The sequence below is a fragment of the Halichoeres trimaculatus genome, unplaced genomic scaffold, assembly GCF_033239565.1.
Source record: "Halichoeres trimaculatus isolate MK-OKI-2021-1 unplaced genomic scaffold, fHalTri1.1 fHalTri1_scaffold_9, whole genome shotgun sequence".
Lineage (NCBI taxonomy): Eukaryota > Metazoa > Chordata > Actinopteri > Labriformes > Labridae > Halichoeres > Halichoeres trimaculatus.
The window spans coordinates 27,774,847-27,796,562 of record NW_027437188.1 but is presented as its reverse complement, the minus strand read 5'-3'; the positions used below and the strand labels follow the sequence as shown (position 1 = coordinate 27,796,562).

The following is a 21,716-nucleotide window of genomic DNA, read 5'->3' as shown; positions in this document are numbered from 1 at the left end:
GTGGTTTGCAGCTTGTGATGCCTTCAGGTGCTCTATGTAGATCTCTGTTTCCTGACTTGGTGTCCCGTGTTTGACTTGTCTGAAGCTTTGTCGGACAGAAAAATGGCACGATGGACTCAAACTGGAAATCTAAGTTTTGACTGTAATGACTATTTCCCTCTAACGGGTCAAAGGTAATATATGAATTTTAACATGTGGCTCTCTATTTACTCTTTCATGCCCTATCGTTGTGTTTGTATTGATGGAACACAGATGACAAATTATACTTTGCGAACTACTTTGCAAATTGGATTTAGTGGCAAGCTGTTTGAAAACAACATTTGCCATCAAAACTATGATTCCTCTGATATGTACATTTTCATATCTGCATTCTTTCAAACTAACTCTCTTCAGGCTAAGATCCCCATCTTAAAAACGGTATGTGCTACAAGTCAGTCCCATCGACCATGATTTAAAAAATAAACATGTTCTTAGCTCTCTGCTCTCTGTCTCTACAGACTATTCTTTTAACTTGCTTTATATCATTCCACTCATGGAGATAAATTATGTTTAATGTCTTTTGGCCTTACCAGAACGTGCAGGGTTGTGGAAACCTGCTGGAATGTTCTGTTCCTTGGGATAAATTATCATGCGGGGAACATTAGTATTCACATTACCATATCAGAACATTGTGTACAAAAAGTTGATGTTCCTTTAAACATTATATGACAAAATGCTGAGTAAGAGCCTCCTTACCACATTTAAAATGTGTTTGTTTACTGTATTGCAAAATGTGTCACACTGAATATTGAATAAGACAGAAAATCAAAACACTGTAAAAATACCAGGTAAAATAACGTTACATCAAGGCAGAGTTTAAAGATGCTATGAGAAGGATCTGTTTTAATTGGACTGCCTCGACACCCTCTGGCCTGGAGTCTCACACACAGTGTTGAAAAGTGGTGACTTTAACCAACCGTGTGTTTGTTTCGGAACAGATTTTCTTTGTTCAAGACAACTTCTTACCAGATAAAACACGACAAGGCAAGGTATTTATAAGTACAGTTATGTAGTGCTGTTGTTTGAAATGTGACATCAAGCAAATGTAAGTTTGTACCATACTTCAGTAGCCATCCATATATAGCGCTACTGACAGCCTGGTACTGAGACGTGTTGATAATGTGTTATGTTAGTGAATCCTCCTGCCAGCACTCATCTACTAAGCAGATCTATCGTAACCTCACTCTTCATTTTATTAAATAATAAACTCTCAAGTTTGAACAGACCACTGCAGAATAAGTGCTGCATGTGGGTTGGAATGAACATTATCACAAAAAACTTTGCCCTTTTAGTCTTTAGCTCATGCTGTATCACTCTCCCATTTAGCTTTCTTCTGCTCCTTTGTCCTTTTTCTGTCTGACAGTTAGGCTCCTGTGTCCATCATTATGACAAAATTAACAAAATTTGGTGTTGTCATTGTGAATAGTGATACTTTTTCAAGATTACTTTGAAACTCCTCACAGCCCCTTTAAATATCTGTTGTAACCACAGCTCCTCTGAACCTCTTTAGCATGTTTTCTACGTGGACCCTATGTGAAAAATTGGCCATCCTAGTATGTCCCACTGTCCCTGAAGGTAGCAGGAGTAAGAGGCGCTCGTTGTGCGTGGAGACTTCTCACACACACAGACGCACGTACACGCACACATCTGGTGTGAAGTGTGAAAGTTTTACTATCACTTTGTATCTTTTCACTCATTTTATTGTTTTGCGTTTTGAACGAAGAGGAATATTTATGTGTGTTTTTTTTTCTTCAAAATGTTGACCGCTGCATTTGAAGAGCCGACTTCAAAGTCAGGTTTGCTGGCGTAGAGCAGAGGAGCGAAAGTTTATAACCTGGAAAAAAGTAAAGGTGGTCTTGGTGACTCGAACATAACGGTTTTTGTGTGACATTGGCACGAGGAGGACTTGGTTATTATGTCCGCGAGGAGGATTTGCAATGACATCTAGAAGAAACTCAGCGAAACTGAAGCTCCGGAGGTCTTTCAGCGAGCAGCTGCGGAGCTCCACGTCCAAAGCCTGGGACTTACTGTGGAGGAATGTCAGGGAGCGGAGAGTGGCAGGTCAGTAACCCGCTCAAACAGACCTGCAGAACCGTCCTCATGTTATAGAGTCGCCTTTTTCTTTTACATACAAGTCTTCACAGTGGTACAAAGATCGTTGAAGAGCCGTTAAGTTTTATTTATTTATTTATTTTTATTTAACTTTTGATATTATTCGAGTTCCTTCTTTACTTTTAATTTTCCCAGCAAACATCGGTTTCAGTATTTTCTGAATAATATTTTAAACATATGACTGCATAACTTTCGCTCACGTGCGGGACGTCGTGGCTCATTCATTATTGTAAATTATGACACTCAGTGTTTCCAAATGACCACGCGCCTCATAAAACCGCACAGTGGCGCCAATGGGTCAGATTTGCACTGTGGAAATGAAAGGGAGGCTACATGACAGACAAAAGACTCAGCGGTCAATGTGTCTTGTTCAATCTTGTCATTCACTCAACTTGACATAGAAGTTAATTTCAGTCATGAGGCTGTGAATCCTTTTGGACCCAACAGTTTCTGGGCAACGTGATTCTAAATGGTCCGAGCCACTCTCTTAAAATGCACCTGTGTCCAGAACATGTTGAAATGCCAAGCCTTGTTTCTGAAGTCTTGAGTGAAGTGTTCTGAGTGAGGAAGACATTGTGTTCCCTGGATAATGTGTTTGAGCTCGTGCAGAAGCTGCCATTACAATTTAGACTCAGATCATGAGTTAGAAGATTTATCTTAATAATAATAAGAAAACTTTTGTCTTTAAAAGTTCAGATGAGGTAAAACCTAATAGATAATCAATTCTAAAATCGAATAGATGTAATAGATGTCTCACATGCCTTGGAAGATGCTTTGGGCTAATTTATGAGACAATATTCATGCAACAATCATAAGCTTGTGCCTGCTGCAGTGATTTTGTGTTAAGAGTGGAATTCTTGGATTTGTGCAGTAACCTGAGTTTACCACCAGGTGCAGTGAGTAACCACAGCAGCTCTTCATGCATTCATACATGCAAACCAGCTTTATCCACAAGAGTCTGCTTCAGGAGGATTATGACTATAGATTGTCATAGATTGAGTATTTCTTTTCTCCTGCAAGTTAGTTCTCTACTGTAACTTCTTGTTAGTCATGCAACTGTCTTTTTTGCCAGCTCTGGCAAAAGGTGTGATGGCTAGTCAGTGATATTAACCCATCATATCATATCACAGATGGTGGCTTATTCACAGCCAAGTGATGGAAGTTTTGGTCACTTCTTGCACAATAATTTAGTCAGTGACTTAAACCTTGTTGTGCTGTTGGTGGCTTCATCCCTTTTTAATGTCATGGCTTTTTATATTGCTGTCTCTAAAAAATTGGCTTGACCAAGTTGATAAAACTTGGCCTGTTTCAGACATTGCTCTAAGTCCTGGATAAAAATGTGTGCTTATAAACTTAAAGTGAACAGTGATTGAAACTTACACATTAAGAATTCAGAGAAGAACAAACATGGACAGAACTGATGTGATCTTTGTGAGTGCTTTATAGCATTTCATTTTGAGGTAGTTGTGTTGGACCTGCAATAAATCACAGCACACAGCCAGAACCATACTTCACATAATGGTAATAGTGACACCCAATGTGATGTAGACATGATATGACACTATGGGCTGAGATTTGTGCCATGAGAAACTGAATTTGAATTACTATGAATTTTGAAAGCACAAATTTAATGTTTTGAAACAGAATTATTTGCTTTAAAATTGTATTTAACCTACTTAATATTCCACTTTTATATTCCTTAAAATTAAAAATACAAAATTCAATTTCAGTTTCACGTGGCACAACCATTAGTCATTTTTCTGTCATCTCTATGATGTCCAAAGACCAGGGACTGAATTATCAGGTTTGCTTAAAACTGAGTTTTTTTGTAGACGTGAAGATGATTTCTGTGACTGAGCTTGATTACTCTTCCTTAAAGACGTAGATGACAATAATTGTGCCATGCTGAATTTCAGTGAATTTCAAAAAGTTGAATCTACATTTTTAGATACACTTTTGAATCTCTAAGTTCATTTTTAAAACATTTAATTTAATTTCAGCCATGTCATGCTTTTCAAATTCAATTTTATTACTCAAATTAAGTTTCTAGTGGCAAAATTCAAGCCCATGTGCCTTGTCACTTAATGTCAGTAACTGTAAAATCCCTTTCTGATTGCTTGTCTGTTTTATTTGTAATGTCCATTACCTCACAGATGAAGAATCATCAATGTATATGTGAGGATTTTTACATTAGGTAACACCTCTAAAGTCTGAGTAATTGAATGATCCTCGAAGTCACGACTGAGCTATGTTTAAAGAATTGCAGAGCACCCATTACCTCATCCTCAGAGCCTCTGGAACCTGCACAACAGCTCGACCGCCCCTGCAGTATTAAAGGGCGATTTCCTCCCAGACCTGAGCTCAGAATTGAGACATTTGGTGGCTCATGAGGTGGAAACCTCCCGTCATCCTGGTGCTATTCTTAATCCTTAGGCTCCAGGAAACGAAGCCACAGCAGAGCCAGGACCGGCCAGTGCAGATTACATGTGAGTGCTGAGGAATCAAACCACATCAGAGCAGTGTCTAAAGTCAAATCATCATCCTCCATACTCATCATCTGTGTGGGCCTGAGCTTCCACTGCATGACTCAGAGTTTAAGTTTCCCTTTTGTGATGCCACCTGACAGAAGCTGAGCGCCTGAGCAGAAGATGAATGAAGGCTTTATTAAAACCCTGAATATCACTGACATTTCAACAGGGCTCAATGTGTCATCGCTGAGTTACATTTACAGCCTTTGCTGTGGTGAACAATAAAAGCAAGTCTCTTCCTGAGCCTCACTATAGTTTTGTATATGTGTGTGTAACGTGAGTCTGGATTCCTGTTTCCGTGTTGCATAGTATTTGAGCTCTGAGACCCAGACAGAGGCGAGTTGGAACAAGTTTGATAAGGGTCGGAGTCCCTGTGCCTGACACACAACACTCCCACGAAGGACACAAGGCGGCTGACTCTGCACGGCATGCAGCACAAAGTTGAACCTCCAAAGCGAGTGCTGAAGATCTTTCACAATCCTCCATGAGGAATTTGAGTGCCGTCAGAGACGAAAAAACCATTAATCTCATTCATTACGATGTTGCATAGCAGTGGGTGATTGATTCTGTAATGTAATACGTGTGATGCACTCTGTGACTCTTTTCGTCTAGACTGGGAGGGAAGAAGGAAACACAGAAATGGGTTCAAGGAGATCACGCTGCTGCCAACATGCCGCCAATCACTCTCCAGAAGCAGTGACACCTGAAGCAGTGTTTGTACAGTATGAATGAATACAGGTGTTTGTGCGTGTAAAAAATGAGTCACCAGTGTCTCACCACCACCACCACCACCTCATACCTTAAAAAGCAACAATCACGCGTTAAAAAAAGCTCCACCTGAGGGTGTGGAGAGAGTCATTAAACTCTGAGAGGTTTATGAAAATGGTGCAGCAGCTCTGAAGTGTGCGGCTGAATTGTGCTCTTTGTGAGCTTAAGCTGCGCTGGATGCTGCCAGCCAGAGAGAGAAACAGACAGGGGCTGTGTTTGACTTGGTCTCCTGCCCATTGCTGCTTAATTCACATGTATGGCGCCATGCTCATACTACACAGGCAGGCCTGTATGAGAGGCCAGGATGGTCTAAAGGAGAGTGGCAGGGGCCCAGGTGGTGCAGGGCGGGTCGATGTGTGTGGATGTGGACTTTATTTCAGGTGTGAGGGGATTGTTTTTCCATGTTGGAAACTGAGTTAAATAACAGAACATGAGCTGTGGTCCTTCTGGAAAAAGGATTATTCCAGGAGGTGAAGATTTATTTTGGAGCTAGTTTGCATATAGCTCAATAATTGTTTAATTTAGGCAAGTGTTGAGCAAATTAGCTCAAATTGCTCCTTATTAAATACAATTTATATAAAATTAACAGAGCTAGCCTTCGGTCCTCTCTGCAGGTTAACGCCAAAAATGTCTGTTCAGGACAGCTTACATCAAAATACAGAAAAACCATGCTAGATAGCAGATGTGCTCATGTGTTACCGCTAAAGATGAAATATGCAACAAGAACAGATATTTAGGGATTGAATTACCTATTTGGGAAAGTATGATTATGTTGAGATATACAGCAAATTTAGACTTTGTACAGTTTTTTTATTTTTTTATTTTTACCGCTGCTTATGCAAACTACGCATATGCAATTTGAATTCGTTGGATTGGGGTTTTCCAGAAAAATCCTCAGTCATACAATATTTGCACCTGCTTCACTTTCATGGTGCAGTTAGTTAATTTGCCACTTTTTGGCAGTTATGCATGGGGCTAATGCTACAACCACATGGGCTGTACCATAGCAGTTTATTCCAGTTCCATAATGGTCAGAAGCAGAATTACTTTATAAATCCTTGGGAGTAAATTTTCTGTTACCAGTCGGTCTTTGCACAGTAATGGTACAATCCATATTTCCACAGTAATGGTACTGTCCCATAACAGTTTTTTCCTTTCCATAATGATTTGTTCCATTCCATAATGGTATGTTCTGTAATGGTGTGTTATGACTAATTGTCCTGTTTCTGAACGACTTCTTTCTTATGACTAGATGTGCATATAGTCCCAGGATAGTACTGGCAGTGACTGGAGCTGTTCTCCCGCCAAGTGGTGATGGGCTGCACGTCAGCTGAGTCACCTCATATGACAATTAGGACAACAACATTTTTAATGACACATCACTTTTTTGAAATATAAAAGCTAATTCTGTTAAAATTTCCTTAAGCAGACCCTTTAAATAAGAAAAAAAAGTATTCAATGACTATTTGTCAAATATTGCTGCAGTGACTGTCTGTCTTTCTGTTTTGTTTTTTTTTTAGTTTTTTTGACAGCTTGTTAACATCTTGTTACAAATGGGGGAAAAGTTTCAGTTTTGCATCTAAATTGTTCAAAGCTTTGGCATCAGTTCCTGTCTTACCAGACCACCAGAGCTGACCTGATGATACGCCTGAATCCCATCTTTTCTCCTGCTGTTGACCAAAGGGGATCTAGGTCACTCTTATGTATTCAAGCTAAAATCTCTGTGTCCCCTGAGGAGCCGACACTTGGAGGAGACCTGCTGAGAGGCCTTCCTGTGGCTGGAGCTGGGGGTTATATGCGCGTGGGGGTGGGAGAGCAGAAATTAGCATCCTCCAAGCAGGAAAACAACTTCTCCCTCTCTTTCTCCTTCCTCCCTAAAACAGCACAGACTCACTCTCGCCCAGTAAACTTGGCACCTGTGTGAGCAGCAACAGCAGAGGAGTTGTTCTTGTGCAGGGCGGCTCCAAACCCTCTATTTTTGTAAGCCCTCCCACACCCCTCTGCTCCCTCTACTCACTTCATCGGCATTCCAATGGTATTTATATTTCCCTCCAGAGTAGGGGGAAGTTGACAAGCGTTCACACAGACACTGGATTCAGCCCAGCAAGGTGGGCAGTACTCCCTTTGCTGCATTCTTATTGGCCTTTCAGTGGTCACATGACCCAGAGAGTCAGACTGAAGTGTTGGCACTCCTCCCCCTCAGCTCTGCTCGGCCGTCCCTCTCAGCTCCCTTTAGGCTTTTTGCGCCTGGATGTGAAGTTTTCTGTAGCTGGGACACTGAGTGGAAGTTTGAGTGTATTAACCAGGAGTCAGGGGCTTGTTTTGGGGGAACAGAGCAGTAGTTATGTTTCGAGAACTCCCACAGTCCGAGGGTAGCGAGTGTCTTGGGAGTATGACCCCAGAGACTCAGGATATCTACCTGAGGATGGACCATCACCGCAGACGCTCTGGGTACAGACTGGGGAGAATCATTGCCAGGCAGCAGCTACTCAAGAGGATCGCTGGAGGTAGGAGACGTGACAGTTCAGGTTTTTGATGTATTTTTTTAGGAGATTTTAAGTCTATTTTCGGTTCTATGTAACTTCCAGGAATGCTGTGTTACAGCTAAGCAAGCAAATACGCAATGACTCAGATATGACACATGAGTATGAGGATGCTAATGCAGGGTGACCTGGTGGGAAATAAAGAAGAACATTGTTTGGGATCAGCTGATGGTCTTAGTGAAATGACACATTTGTATCATTGAAGTGTCTTTGTCTACTCATATCCCAGATAACTCCATTTAAAATGACCTCAGGGAAAGTTATAAAGTGTGTGATTGTGTTTGCAGTGCAGATGAACACACACTTGACCCCTTAGCCAATCATGCAGTCCAGGGAGCAGTGCTGGTAAATAATTAGTATTGACTCACTCTAACGAACATTGCAAGGTGATAAGCTGAAGGATTTGTTATGTAACATTAGACAAGCCCTCAGAGTAAACAAGAGATATCAATGAATGTCCGGTTTGACAGTTTTACAAGCCCTCAGTGTGTTTGTGGAACACTGTGTGGTGTTTTATCATCACAACATGGCCTGACCCTCATTCGTCTTCTGAAGCCTCCTGCTTTTGCTTTTACCTGCAGATTTAAGGTCATTCCTGAGAAGGGGGGGCAGGGTGGAATAACAATAGTGAGGACAAAGACAACCCCCTCGCTGCTCCTGCAGGTGTGAGCATGCTGGATCAAAGAGCGGCAGCATTTTGTGACAGAAGACGCTTCATCCGTAAAAAAACTTCTTCAGCATAGTTTGCTCCTGGTCACAGTAATGTGAGCATGAGTTGGATAATGCAGCCTCTTTGTGCGGGAACATTTCCCCATATGACCACAGCGTACCGAGGCGACACGAGGCATGTTGTGATGGTGACGCTATGAGGGATACACAGAGTGCACTGTTTTCAAAGTTCCCTGGATTTGTGTGTGTGTGTGTGTGTGTGTGTGTGTGTGTGTGTGTGTGTGTGTGTGTTTGTGTGCTTGTTTTCAGGGGGAGAAAATCTTTATGATCTGATATTTTCTGGCGTGTGCAGTCATGTAACCTGGCATGTGTTTTTCAGATTACAGATGTCTGCTTTGACAGTAAACCAACAATTTAGGTCAACTGTGACAAGGTCCCAAAATATGTTCATGTTTGAAGTGGGTTTAGAAATCTTGTACTTAGGTTAGATGTTGTTTTACAGCTTTTCCTTTGCATGTTTACTGTCTGTTTTGTTGTTTTCACCAAGTATACCACCTTTCATATTCACTGCATCCAGAGAGCTACTCTTCCTTCCACTGTTTGGTATTTTTGAGGGTTTTTATGCTGCTTTCAAAGTTCCTAAAAAGAGGTTTTATTTCTCCTTAGTTGAAGAAAAGTGTCTGATTGGTTAAACTTCTTTGCAATTTAGCTGTAATAGCCCATTTATTCAGCGAAAGTATCAAAATCATAACTCTTCAGTAGCATTTCTTTGAACTTGTCTGAGATCAGTTATTTCTTCTATGTCTAATTCCTTAAAAGAGAGGTTCAAAAAGCATGAGATTTAATGTGTTCCCTGTCTGCTTGATCAGCTTTCTTAAGTGCATGATTATGTCTAATTCTGGTAATTGTAGTTTTTAATCTGGCTTGCCTTAAACGTTCCAATTAAGCAGTTTTCTCACAGCTTTTCTGCATTTCCCTCCGGAAAGCAGCACTAACGCTCTCTATGACTCATGTTTCTTTCATTTCTCACGCTTTATTTGTACCTGTTGATGAAGAGAGGGAACTTTTTGAGGGACTAGGTGGAGGACATGCTGAGAAAGCCGGAGGATTGATCTCCATGTGTCACACAGTGGCCGCTGCATTCCAGCTGGCCCTCATGTTGACATAGCAGGTTGAAAGTGAGAGGGGGCCATGGTGATGGGCCCAGTTACTCAGTATTGTTTCACCCCAAATTCCAGGGAAGCCTGCGGGGTCTTAGTCATGTTTCCGATCTGATGGCATTTCAAAGCCAGCAGTGGAGTCTCATTCAGTCTCATTCAGTCTGTGATAAGCCACTGTCAAAATACAAGTTCTAGTGTCCTAAATTCTGTCCAGTGTATCTCCTCGGCTCAGAGAGATGATGGATGTCAATGCACAGCTGTGTGATGTCGGATGGAAAGAAACAGGCGTGTGAGAGCTGCACAGTGGGATTGTTGTGCAGGGGAAAGGGCCTGTTTTCATTGTGGAGGAATGTGTCTCCTTTCCTTCAGATATTCCTCACATTTTGGAGGAGTATTCCACTTCGTCTGGATGGGCTGCTAGGTCGCCGTGGCCGTCTGCTCTCTGCTCTGAGCTGTTTGGCACATCTGGAGTCCAGATTTTTCAAAATATCTGCATCTGCTCATTCTTCTCATACATTTGATATACCCTTACTCTACACCTTTATATCATACTGATCAGATATAACTGGATTTTTAACCAGTTAAACCAACTTTTATGGAGGAAAAGTAGTAAAAAATGTTTGACTTAGAACATTTTTATTTAGAATAGAAAGTCCTTTAAATTGGGTGTATGCTCAGATGATGCAGAAATCTTTGTTCCCATCTTTCCTTTTTGCTTTGCAAATCTTGGCTGTGATCAGTTCTTTTCTATTTAGTATGCAATTGTGGTGATTGGGAAATCATTTTGATGTATCAAAGTGCATTTTGATCATGAGAGGAAGCTGATTTGAGGTAAATATGAGCAAAACTGGGACATGCAAATCATCCAATCGGAATGCCCCAATGTATGGTTTTCCGTTTTCCAAGCTGGACTCCTTTGAAAACCAACAAAGATAAAACCCTAAAACCATCCTCTTTCAAGGCCTCCACCAGGCCCCAACCCTGAGCAGCTGAATGCCCAACCGTGACTAAAGTCTTGCTCGCTGACTCTGGTAGTTTGGTTCCTCTCATCAGGGAGATGCCGTGTTTTAGAGAAGAAGCTCTGTCCGCTCTGACCTCTCGACGGCCTCTCCGCTTGGCTTTTTGACCTCGGTGCAGCCAGCGGGCTCCGGTCTGTGCCCTGTGAAGACCATTAGTTCATTCTGCCATGGTGGAGGAAGTTGTGCATCTCTTGTCAATTGACACAAGTTACTGCATAGCAGCTGTGCGTGTGGTGTGTGGTGAATCTGTCCGTGTCCTGCTGCGACAAAGTTGGGCTTTTATCCAGCTGTCATGGCTGATGGGCTGGTGTCTTTTAGGTTAACGTACCATTAGACACATTTGTCGTAAGCTGGCATGGGGTGGATTTTGTTCCATGGATGCATTTTTTGTCAGACCTGAAATTCAAAGACAAAGTTTCCAGTTTTCTAAAGTCTAAACACACTTTGTCCACAGAGAAAACCTTCCCAGTGGTAAGTAAATGCTCACACACTGGTGGATTGTAAATGCTGAGTGTAGAGAGGACAGGAACACTCAAGCTTGTTAAGAGGACGAGCTCTGCCCCTCTTCCTCTCTTCCTTCTCTTCTTGTAAAAGGATAATTGTCAGAAACCCGCACTGAGAAGGGTTCGTATTGTTCTGTCTTTGTGAGGGTAAAAAAGGCTCTTCAAGGTGAGGAATCTGGTCAGACTCTGTCCTCTGCACTCAAGACTCCTCTCCTCAGGCTGTGAATTATTCATCCACAGTCTGCTCCAACATGTGGCACATTAGATCGTGTGTGTGTGAAACAAACATAACTGCTCCTTCATTCAGACGGAGGTTTGATGATAAGTGGAGATGTAGCCTTCTGCATTGTTTACTAAGTACACACGGAGCTGGTGGATCTTTAATTCATGAGGGTCTCTGTTCTGGAGGTGATTGTTATGCTGATTTTGTTTGCTGCCTTCAGAGGGCAGCAAATAACCCTGACAAGTAGCGGAAAGCAATCTGACAATGTGATTAGCAGGTTGTATTCTTCTAACACCACCGTCATCACACTTGAACTCATCAAATCTGTGGCTTGTTGTGGTGATTTGTGCTCTTTTATGTGAGGATTTTAATATATTATACTTTTCAGGAACAGGATGTCGATGTGTTTTGGGATTGTGTTACATTGCTGTGACCCATGTCTTTGCTACATGGTAATTTTGATTAACTTTAAAACTACAAAAATAGATAAGCAGACAGAGTGGTGCATTTACTAGATGAAGCACTTTTTGAGGACATCATGTGGAGATACTTTCCCAAAAAACTTAGTTTTCTAGTAACAGTTGACAAAAACAGGTGTTGTAAATAGGAATGGGTACCGAATTAGGTTCTTTTACAGGTACCGACCGAATTCTGTCAAAGGTACCGGGTACCGATTCAAGTAAAACCAAATGGTACCATGTTCAGGTACCTGAACACATCCTTGTGACTGTGAAGGAGTGGAAGAGAAGGCGATTTTCTATACTGGACATGAACACAGCATTGCAAGGTTATATATTGAAGAATAAATATGTTAAATGAAAACATTTTTATATTTTATTATTAAACAAATCGAAATTTTTAACCACATAAACACAAAAAAGTATTGAAAATTGGTACTGTTGAGTACCGGTGCTGATTGCCAGGTACCGGGCACCGGTACCGTATCGTTTCAAAAGTGAAAGGTACCCATCCCTAGTTGTAAACTCATTGATACAACGGTTTTTTATTAAGTTTGAAGTACACATTGGTTGTGAAATAATTTTGATTAAATACTAAATTTTATGAGAGTAAGTGGTCATAGGAACATCTCAAAAACCTGATGCCGTTTTTCCATGTAGCAAATTCAAGCCTATTTTTCTCTTGAAATAAAAAAAAAGATTAATGTATAATGTTTTGAAATGCCCTTTCAACGTTTAAAGAAAAACTCAGTATATGAAAGAAGGATTCTCCAAAATTACAATTGACTTGTTTTTTTTATGTCTTTTAATTTATTTTGTCATTAATTACAAACATCAATGTCATAGAAATGTAGCACACAGCTTAATTCTTTAAAATAAGGAGTAACATTTATTTAAAAGAGGGCTTCATTACTAAGAAGTTTGACTTGATTCAGTGAAGAAAAAGTATCACCGAAAAATCGAAAATAATAAATGAAAATGAAGTGAAGTGAGTCTGTGGGGTGGGATCAGCCTATTCTTCCTTAATGTCATCATTCAAACTTTTCCTCATTTCTTGGCTGTTTTAAAAGAGATTTTATTAAAAAAAAATTCTCACCAATAATCCAAAGGTTGAAAATCACTTACAAAACAATTAACTGGGTTGCAGCTTTATTCAGCATAGTTCAACGTAAGATCACAGCCACTCTGGTAAAGCAGTGTTTATTTGTTATGTGTGGCATGAGTTTGCAGAGCTAGCACCACCAGCCGTCTGCCCTCCTTGCAGGTTAATGTTCACATGTCAGTGCTGGTTACATATTGCTCTGAGTGAGTGGTTATTCACCCTTTTAAACCAGACTCAGCCTACATACAGTCTCTCCATCCACCAGATGAAATTACTAGCACACCGTGCCACACATGACATGCTGTCTATCATCTGTGCTTGTTTACATCCATGTAGTAGAGCATGATAGCATTATGGTATTAGTTGTTCACCAGACCTACTGAGACATATGAGTAACTGGTTTAAAGGATGCCTAATTCCAGTGATATATTTTTAAATTTAATAAAGTTGTTTTGATTATTGTGCCTTTTTTTTCTAAACCTGACTTTCTGAGCAGGTAAGGCCAAGAAAGTTATTTGATTTGCTCGCACAGAAAAAAACAGAGTTGAATTATTAAACTTTATATTCTTTTTCTCTGAATGATCTCAACGTAACTGGCGGTGACTTGGTGTGGTTTGTCTACAGCAGTGATTCTCACCAGACACTGTCAGTGCTCAAACATACCAACAGTTGGTTTGCAGCAGTTATTTCCGGCTGTATGAGTGAATGATTCAAGAATCTCTGAACAGATGAGGGCAAACCGTCAATCTGGCCAACCGTTGAGAAATAAAGGTCACTCTGATAAAGCTCTTCCTGCTTTTGGCCTGCAGGTGGCAGGCTGATCTCGTGTCCTTATGGTGTAAACCTTGTATCAGTGTTCTGTTAGGCTGACAGCTGCCACATGTGCAGAGTTAATCATTCACTGAGAGCAGATTTCAGAAATGCCTCTGCTGCACTGTGACAAGAACACAAAGTCACATATTAACTGAGCCATGATGGAAAGTTCCTCCTGTTCTCAGGACTTTTACATGCCTCAGATTAGGAAGTTGCTCATTCAGTGAAAAAGGCACATTGACCTCCATGCAGCTGACAGCACACTTAACATGTTTTGACCCAAATATTTCCCTTCTGTGAGTCAGGAAGAGAAAACTAGCCTTGGATTTAAAAAAGGAATGGTTGTACAGATAATTTGATAAATATAGAAGTGTCTTCCAAATGTGATCATCCACAGGAATTACATTTCCCAACAACTTTAAAGCAAGTTTTGAAATGTGACAGGAGATGACTTACACACTTTTATTAATTATATAACTGTATTTATTCTTGACACAGTGGTTGTTGCACAAAATTTGACTGGGTAGGATATTTTCATATGCAGTGTTTCCTACCCTCAGCTAAGAGTGTATGAGGGTTCAGCACTTGGCTGCCCCCTTGTGGTAGAAATATGTAGTGACTGTCATTGAAAAGTGACAGGCGACATGAATCCAGACCTCAGACACTCAACTGCTTCCTCTTCCTTTTATTGGCCTTTTAGCCAGGGGGTGGCTCTGAACAGCGAAGACCAGGCATGAAAAACAACCCTGTGTTTTATATTAATTATCTGATAGCGTGTTGGTTCTTTGATTCTTACTTCTGACAGGTCACTTCTGGTAAACACATTGACAGCATCCTCATGTCAGCTGCGACACATGCAAGTGTTTGAAGTGTGTGCTCCTGGTGGCCCTTCACTTTGATGTCGTTAATGAGGACCAACATCCCCAGGGATGGCTCCATGCCTTTATTGTAGAGGCCTTTCTCACGGTAGGTAGAGGCCCTTGTTCTGACACTGGACCCCCTCTCTACCCTCTGAACCCTGCGTCGTCCCCTCTGGGATGTGGTCCAAATGAGCAGTTGGTAGACCTGATGGTTTTGACTTCAGAGGAGATTCTTCTGTACCTAACACAGCTGTGGGGACACATTTTTGAAGTTTACAGACTTTTCCCCTCTTTATTAGCATCTGTGAAACACAAATGTCCTTTTATCTCCAGACTCTTGATTTAGTGTTTCTACCAGGACTTGTGGAACATGTGTCGATAACTTTCCATCAGTTCGTCTTTTTCCATGTTTGACTCAGGGTTCTGGGTCATGTGGCTGAGTGTTTTGTCAGAACTTTACAGTCATGTGGTATACGGTGCTCCTGGAAAAACCAAATTACAGTGTTTATATAGGCTATCAAAAGGAAGGAAGAATTACAGCCACACAACCGTAAATTAGGAGTGAGAAAAACAGCATGACATGGTGAGGCATGCAGCCCGCTGTTCTTTACATAAAACACAACATGTATGGACTTCAGATCAGACAGCACATAAACACACCTCTGAGGACTTGTGGTAGGACTTAAGTTTACTGCATGACCACATGGAGCTCTGCAGGAGTGGACCCAAAGGAGACTCTGACTCAGAAAGAGGGGAGAGGACAGAGAAGCAAAGAGAAACCGATGGATACCCAGAGGTGTAATACCTGGTTTTATCAGTTACATCATGCAACCTTATTGCTTTTATGCTTCCTGTGAAGAGTCGTCTTTGTGTTATTGTGTCTGAGGAGCTCTCTTTAATAAAGCATATGTTGGAATAAGGATCAGAAACATGAAGATAAGATGTCTGATTTAGGAGAGTAATGCTTTCAGGTTTCATGATAAAAGATGAGCCCTTGATGTGTGTTATCACTGACCAGCCTGCATTACTCATCCCGTATGTGTTGTTTATGTTATTCATCCCTCACTGTGTTGTTTATATTCTACAAATAACCTCATCTGGACTATCACCACTATCATAACTCTGCAAAGATCAATAGTCCAGGCCTTTGGGGAGGTATGTTCCGATGAAATGAAAAAGGAAATCTCCATAAGCCAAAGTTGGTGTTTTTTATCACCAAAGAAAGCAAATCATTCATAAAGGCCTTGCCAAAACACTTGAACGTGCGTGGGAAAGTGGCTGCAGTCCAGCGTCTGGAAGTGTTTAGCGTGCGTTTTGGAAGTGACTGCAGCGTGTGTTTCACAAAAAGCTGTGCTGATTGATTTGTGTACAGTTCTGAGAAGCTGGTGGTCAAGCGGCTGTACTTGAGGATGGTGAAACTTTTGAGATGTCTCCTCCTTTCTTGCAGTTTGAGGTCAGAGGTTCTTTTTCTAGCGGAGGAGGCTTCTATTGAAGTCACGTGCAGAGGGACCCAGCAGTTTGAGCAAACAAGGAGAAGAAGAAGAAGAAGAAGAGCACCTGTCTGTGAAGCAGGAACACACTCCGCACCTCCCTCAGTTTGCTAAATGACTGTGAGGAGTCAACGTGTGGTTGTTAGAACATTTTCTCAAAACTGAGCGAATGTGAAGCGCTGCTCTGAGTTGGATAAAGTGCAGACCTGACAGTTTGAGCGCTGGAGCTTTGATCAGAGCCTTTTATTTCAGATCCATAGAGCTATAGTTTTGATCCAAAGTAACCCCTTAATCCTTTGTTATGGGTTTATTCATCTTCCTCCTTATCTCCCTGAATGCCTTTGGTGACTTTTAACCCATAAATGATCTGTTTTTGGAAACACTTGAAGGGGTTTTCCATTGTTTAACAATTTGTACAACATCAGTTAACCATGTGACCCCATACTCATTCCTCCTGATTCTCAAAAAGGATTGACAGAGATTTACCAGCTTTGCTTTTATTATTAAAACAAGATTACTGGTAACCAACAATGAATTGGAGGAAGAGCTTGTGAATGATCGTCTGGGCATTTTACCATCATCACCTTTTATTGTTTTATCAGAAGTTACATGGAAAGCCTCCCTCCGGGTTTTCCACACTTGAGAAAGAGACAAAGAGAAACAGAAAGAGAGGGGGAGAAAGTGAAAGAGGGAGACAGGGGAAAAGAAAGACAGAAAGAAAGAAAGAGAAAGGCAGAAAGAAAGAAAGAAAGAAAGAAAGAAAGAAAGAAAGAAAGAAAGAAAGAAAGAAAGAAAAAGTGAGTGAGTTGAGGGTTGTTGCCCCTGAAGATGAAAGCCTCCTCTCTCTGGGTGTCCTTCAGAGGTGAAGGCGAGTGTTACCACAGCTGTGCTGCTCTTGTTTGAATTGAATACAGAACCTCTAGAGAAAAACACAGCTCACATGACTTTTGACCCAGCAGGCTTTGGCAACGGTCAACAACAGCAGCTCTCCGGCTCACAGAGTCATGTTATTTACTCTCAGAATCAATAAGCTCTTGCTGTGAGTGTGTGTGTGTGTGAGTGTTTGTGTGTGTGCTGTGAAGTAAAGGTGGACCTCAGCCTTTTACCTGAAAAATACCCCCAAATCAGGCTAAGTGAGAATATGTGTGTCTGCTCTCTCTTTGATCACTTCAATAGTTATTTCTGAAAGCTGATTTCAAATGTAGGAAGCATGTTTTTGTGTTGGTGAAACCCTGACCCACAGGTTCAGAATGCTAATACCTCCTTGGCTCAGGCGTTTCCTGTGCTGGCCGGTACACTCTGTGTTTGTCCCAAAGTCTCTGTCCCACAGGAGGCCTTGCTGTCTGCTTTACAAACCGCCGTGTCACTGGAGACCTGCGGTCCTCTGAATGCAGCTCTCCGCAGGTCACACTGGACCACAGGGCAAATGCAGGCCCGGGATTTGCTGGCTCATTTGTATTTGAGGAAATTTCACTTTGTTGTCTTAGCAACGCAGCCTGGAGCCAATCATTTAAAACCTGCATCCCGTGTCGGGTGCAGGATAACAGGTCCCCTGTGTGTCAAATGAAGGGGGCTGGAAGTCAGTGAATGATTCAACGGCGGCGCTCTCTGTAATTACTCGGACTGTGGAGCGGGGCCAGCTCATGTGCCAATCACTACATCAGGAAATAAGTCACATCAACAAAGGAGCTGTGTTCCTACTCACCTCTGCAGACAGACCATCTCTTTGATTTGGCTTCTGTCCTTTGTCTGAACACCTTACCTGTTTATATCTGATGACCAGAATACTGCAAACTGGAGAAGTGTTGTGATATTAGCGAATAGGACCTCCTGTTACGCTGATGATTGTGTCCTATTGTGCTGAGGACGCTGGAGTCTGAGGGACATGTAGAGCTTTGTTAATTAAAAACCTGCTCCTGAAAATGGGCTGCCTTTATTCCCACGACATCAGGGGCAGCTTTAATCCACCTTTAGCATTTCCAACATTCCCCTTTGATTACCTGAACCCTCACAAACCCTCAGCAGAGCTCCTTGTATCCTGTCTACAATCATGTTTGGTCATCATGTACGTCTCTTGTTTTCCTTCATCAGTTTTTTGTTCTTCCTGTTTGCTCCCCTGTGAACAATTCCACGCTGTGAGACAGGAGGAAATGTGAGGCTATTTCTGGCATGAGACATCAGATGTTGTGGTTTTTGTAGCAGACTTGCAGAGGGGGCAGTGTGTTTCCCCTGGCTGTCTGTCTCGTCTAACTTTTACAGTAAGGCTGACTGCTCACGGTGAGTGGGTGTCTGTATGCAATTAGCATCATAAAGGGGGAGAGAGGCCTCTGCTTCATGCCTCCCAGCGTGACGACACCTCTCAGCCAGCCCAGCCGGCCCACTTTGACTTTTTTCTCTCATATTGCCGACTATCTCCCTCCTTCTCCAGGTGTTTTTGATACAGAGCGTCTCAGTTAGTAGTCTGTGTGTTTTTTGATGGATATATCAGGCTGGCTTGTCTGGCTGATTCATTCAGCAGCAAGGGGGAGGACAGGACACACATTTGTAAAGGCTGCACAGTAAATTCAAGCAGATTGTTTTAGAGTGCTTTTAAAGCTCTGATGTACGCTGAGTGTATTTATTGTTATAAGGTTTGTTAAGGTGGCTTAAGTGGCCTGCCTGCGTCAGTCTGTCTGTGCTCACGGCTTTGTATGCAGTCCCGGCTCCGGAGCTGTGTTTTACAAGGGGAAATGGACAAAACGTCACAGAAACAGGCGTAGAAGAAGAGGGCCGCACATGGAATTGTACTTATGATTCAGGAAATGATGGAGAGCTGTGATGTCCTTATGTAATTGTGGTGCCACAGCACACCCAGTCAGTTAAAGTGCTGCTCATTCCACACACACAGAAAAATGGATTTTCCTGATACATCACGGACTGTCATCACAAATGCCAATGTACAAATCGGGTTCTAAATTGATAGAAAAGGAAAATATGACAGTCTTATGACGCAGATGATAAAGGACTTCTACTTTGCCAGAGAAGGAGACTTAGGACGCGGTCACACTGGCAAACTGTGCCGTGCTTAAGCACGCTTCAGCCCTAAAGCACATTTCGAATGGCCACTGTGACCGCAAACGCGCCGTGCTTGAGCACGATTCACTTCTTTGCTTTGGTTCGCTTTGGAGAGGTGGGCTTCGGCACGGTTTACTTCATGCATGAACACAAGCATGCGGACGGCGCGTGTGATCCATGACATATGATCACTGCAAGCGCATCTCTCGACAATCATTTTGAACAAAGTAGGAGTGTTGGAGGGTCATGTCGGGCCAAAACAACTTACCATAAGTCTAAAAGTCTCTAAAGTTGCAGCAGAGTTCTCTGTGTCTCATTGTGCTGACTGATGAGATTGTGCTTCATGTAAACAGACGCTTCACGATGATGTGGGCGGGCCATGTGCTGGTTCATATAGGGGTAGTGACCGCACCCTTAAACTGTAGGAATTAGAGGTGTTCTGATGTGACTTATTTCCAGTTTGTTTAAATGGAAATTTAGATTCCATCTAGTAGACTAGTCGACAGTCAAAACAACCTTAGCAAATGGAGCTCAATTAATTTATAACGGCTAAATATAAAATCTCAAAGCCTGCAGGTAAGCAATGTTAAAGTGGTTTGACAAGTTTGCCGAAAGCTAGCAAAGCTTTAGTTCCACCATCCATTAGTTTTCACCCATTTAAACGTCCATGCGCCTATGTCAGTTATGCCCTGCTTTAATCAAGTTAAAGTTCCTGTCAGGACTTTCTAAGTGATCTTGAGAAGCTTTGATTTTAGATATACTCCGTCATCTCCGCTTGGTGAGATTGGAGTTGGTAGATGAGCACGGGTTGGACATAACCAGGATTCACATTAGGAACATGTCTCAGAGTGCTGGGCTTTAAGTAGTGCTTAATATAGAGTTTACAAAGTTGCTTTTTTCATTTTTCAAACAACAGCGCATCTGTTGATAAATACATTACCCCGTTGCATTGTATCTGGTAAAAAGTATTCTTGAATAAAAAAACATACTGTTAAATCTCCAATCTCACAGCCCCTTTAACCAGACACAGCCAACTTAAAACTTTATCTTAATTTTTCTTCTCAAAGCTGTGCTCCAGGATTCCATTGGCCTGTGCTTATTTACATTCGGGTAGTAGAGCATTGTATCATTACAGTGTTACGGCGGTAGCTATTGACTGGAACTACAGCCACAACAAGTGGCAGGTGACTGCAGTACAGATGAGATAGAAAATATGATTTATTCATTATAACTAGCTGCTTTATCTTCCTTTGATTTAATTTTGACTTCATCTTGCAAGTGAATTTTTGTTTGTCTTGGCTTCTTTTTCCCCTGAAACTCAACCCCCAGCTACAAACTCACACAGTGACCCCAGAAAAATGCAGAAAATGTGTGCTTTTGTTGTTGGACCGAAATGTCAAGTTCAAAACACTTAAGTACCAAATATAGATGATTACATCATGTCATTTGGAGGCACAGTAAGGTTTGTGTTTCTTGGATGATAGTAGAATATTTCAGTACATTCTTTAAACAAGAAATAAATTTATAAAACATATGGTAATACATTTTTCATGATTCTAGTTTGACAGAGATTGTTTTTCTTTGCAGCCAACAAACAGGAAGTCTTTCCACATATAGTTGCTATAAGCTTCTCTTTGTTTTTGAAACATAACACCTCACTGTCTCAGGTGACACGGATCACACAGCTCCTCTCATTCATTCACTTTTCCTCAGACAAAGAGGCAGCTACGGAGGTGAAACAGACAAATATATCACTGTGATGATGTTAGCGCTGAGTCTTGTGAGCCGTGTGCCTCAGCATGATTCACTGCTGCTGATTGCTGACAGTTTATGTCACGGTTTTCCCCCCACTTCAGCTGCCTACGCTTTTTTTCCATTTCGTCGAGCTCCTGGAACAACATCTGGACCCTGCAAAACCACGCTGCTTCCCTTCTGTTTGTTTAAATGAAACTTTTCCCACAGTTTAACACTTCTTGGATGATATTTTTGAAAGATTGTGAGAGCTGACTTCATGTAATCTGTGCCAAAATAACCCAAAAAACAAAGAAACATATCAGCAATGGAAGCCGTTTAAAAACACGGCCTTGAATTACAAGAAGATTCCCAGAATTCAGAGGCAACGCTGCTGCTGAGGTCTTTGCCAAAAATGTGCTGAGTGGGGTATAAAAGAGTTGTCGTGGGCAGAGCTGGGTAGGAGGGCTGGGCACAAGGAGCCAGGGGGGAAGGAGGAGGGGGAACATGCCACAGAAAGGGGAGGACTGAAGGAGAGATTTAGTGTTGGGACAGGCACATGGTGGTTGGGGGTAGATGGAAAGAGAAAGGGGTAAGAAGGAGCTGAGGATCTGAGCTCAAACTGTGTTCAGAGCGAGAGCAGG

At 41.8% G+C, this 21,716-nt stretch overlaps 1 protein-coding gene across 3 annotated transcripts in view; it reads left to right on the top strand.

Moving 5' to 3' along the window:
• The window catches only part of stard13b (StAR related lipid transfer domain containing 13b), a 70,852-nt gene that overhangs the window by 37,628 nt on the left and 11,508 nt on the right, over positions 1–21,716 (top strand). The window contains exon 1 of one of the 3 annotated variants that reach the window (XM_074679018.1): positions 7,701–7,954. The exons of the other annotated variants lie outside the window; for them this stretch is intronic. Coding sequence (XP_074535119.1) covers positions 7,792–7,954 — 163 coding nt within the window. The 5' untranslated portion in view covers positions 7,701–7,791. Of the gene's footprint in view, positions 1–7,700; positions 7,955–21,716 lie in introns of those variants that run through there. 3 annotated transcript variants of the gene reach the window in all.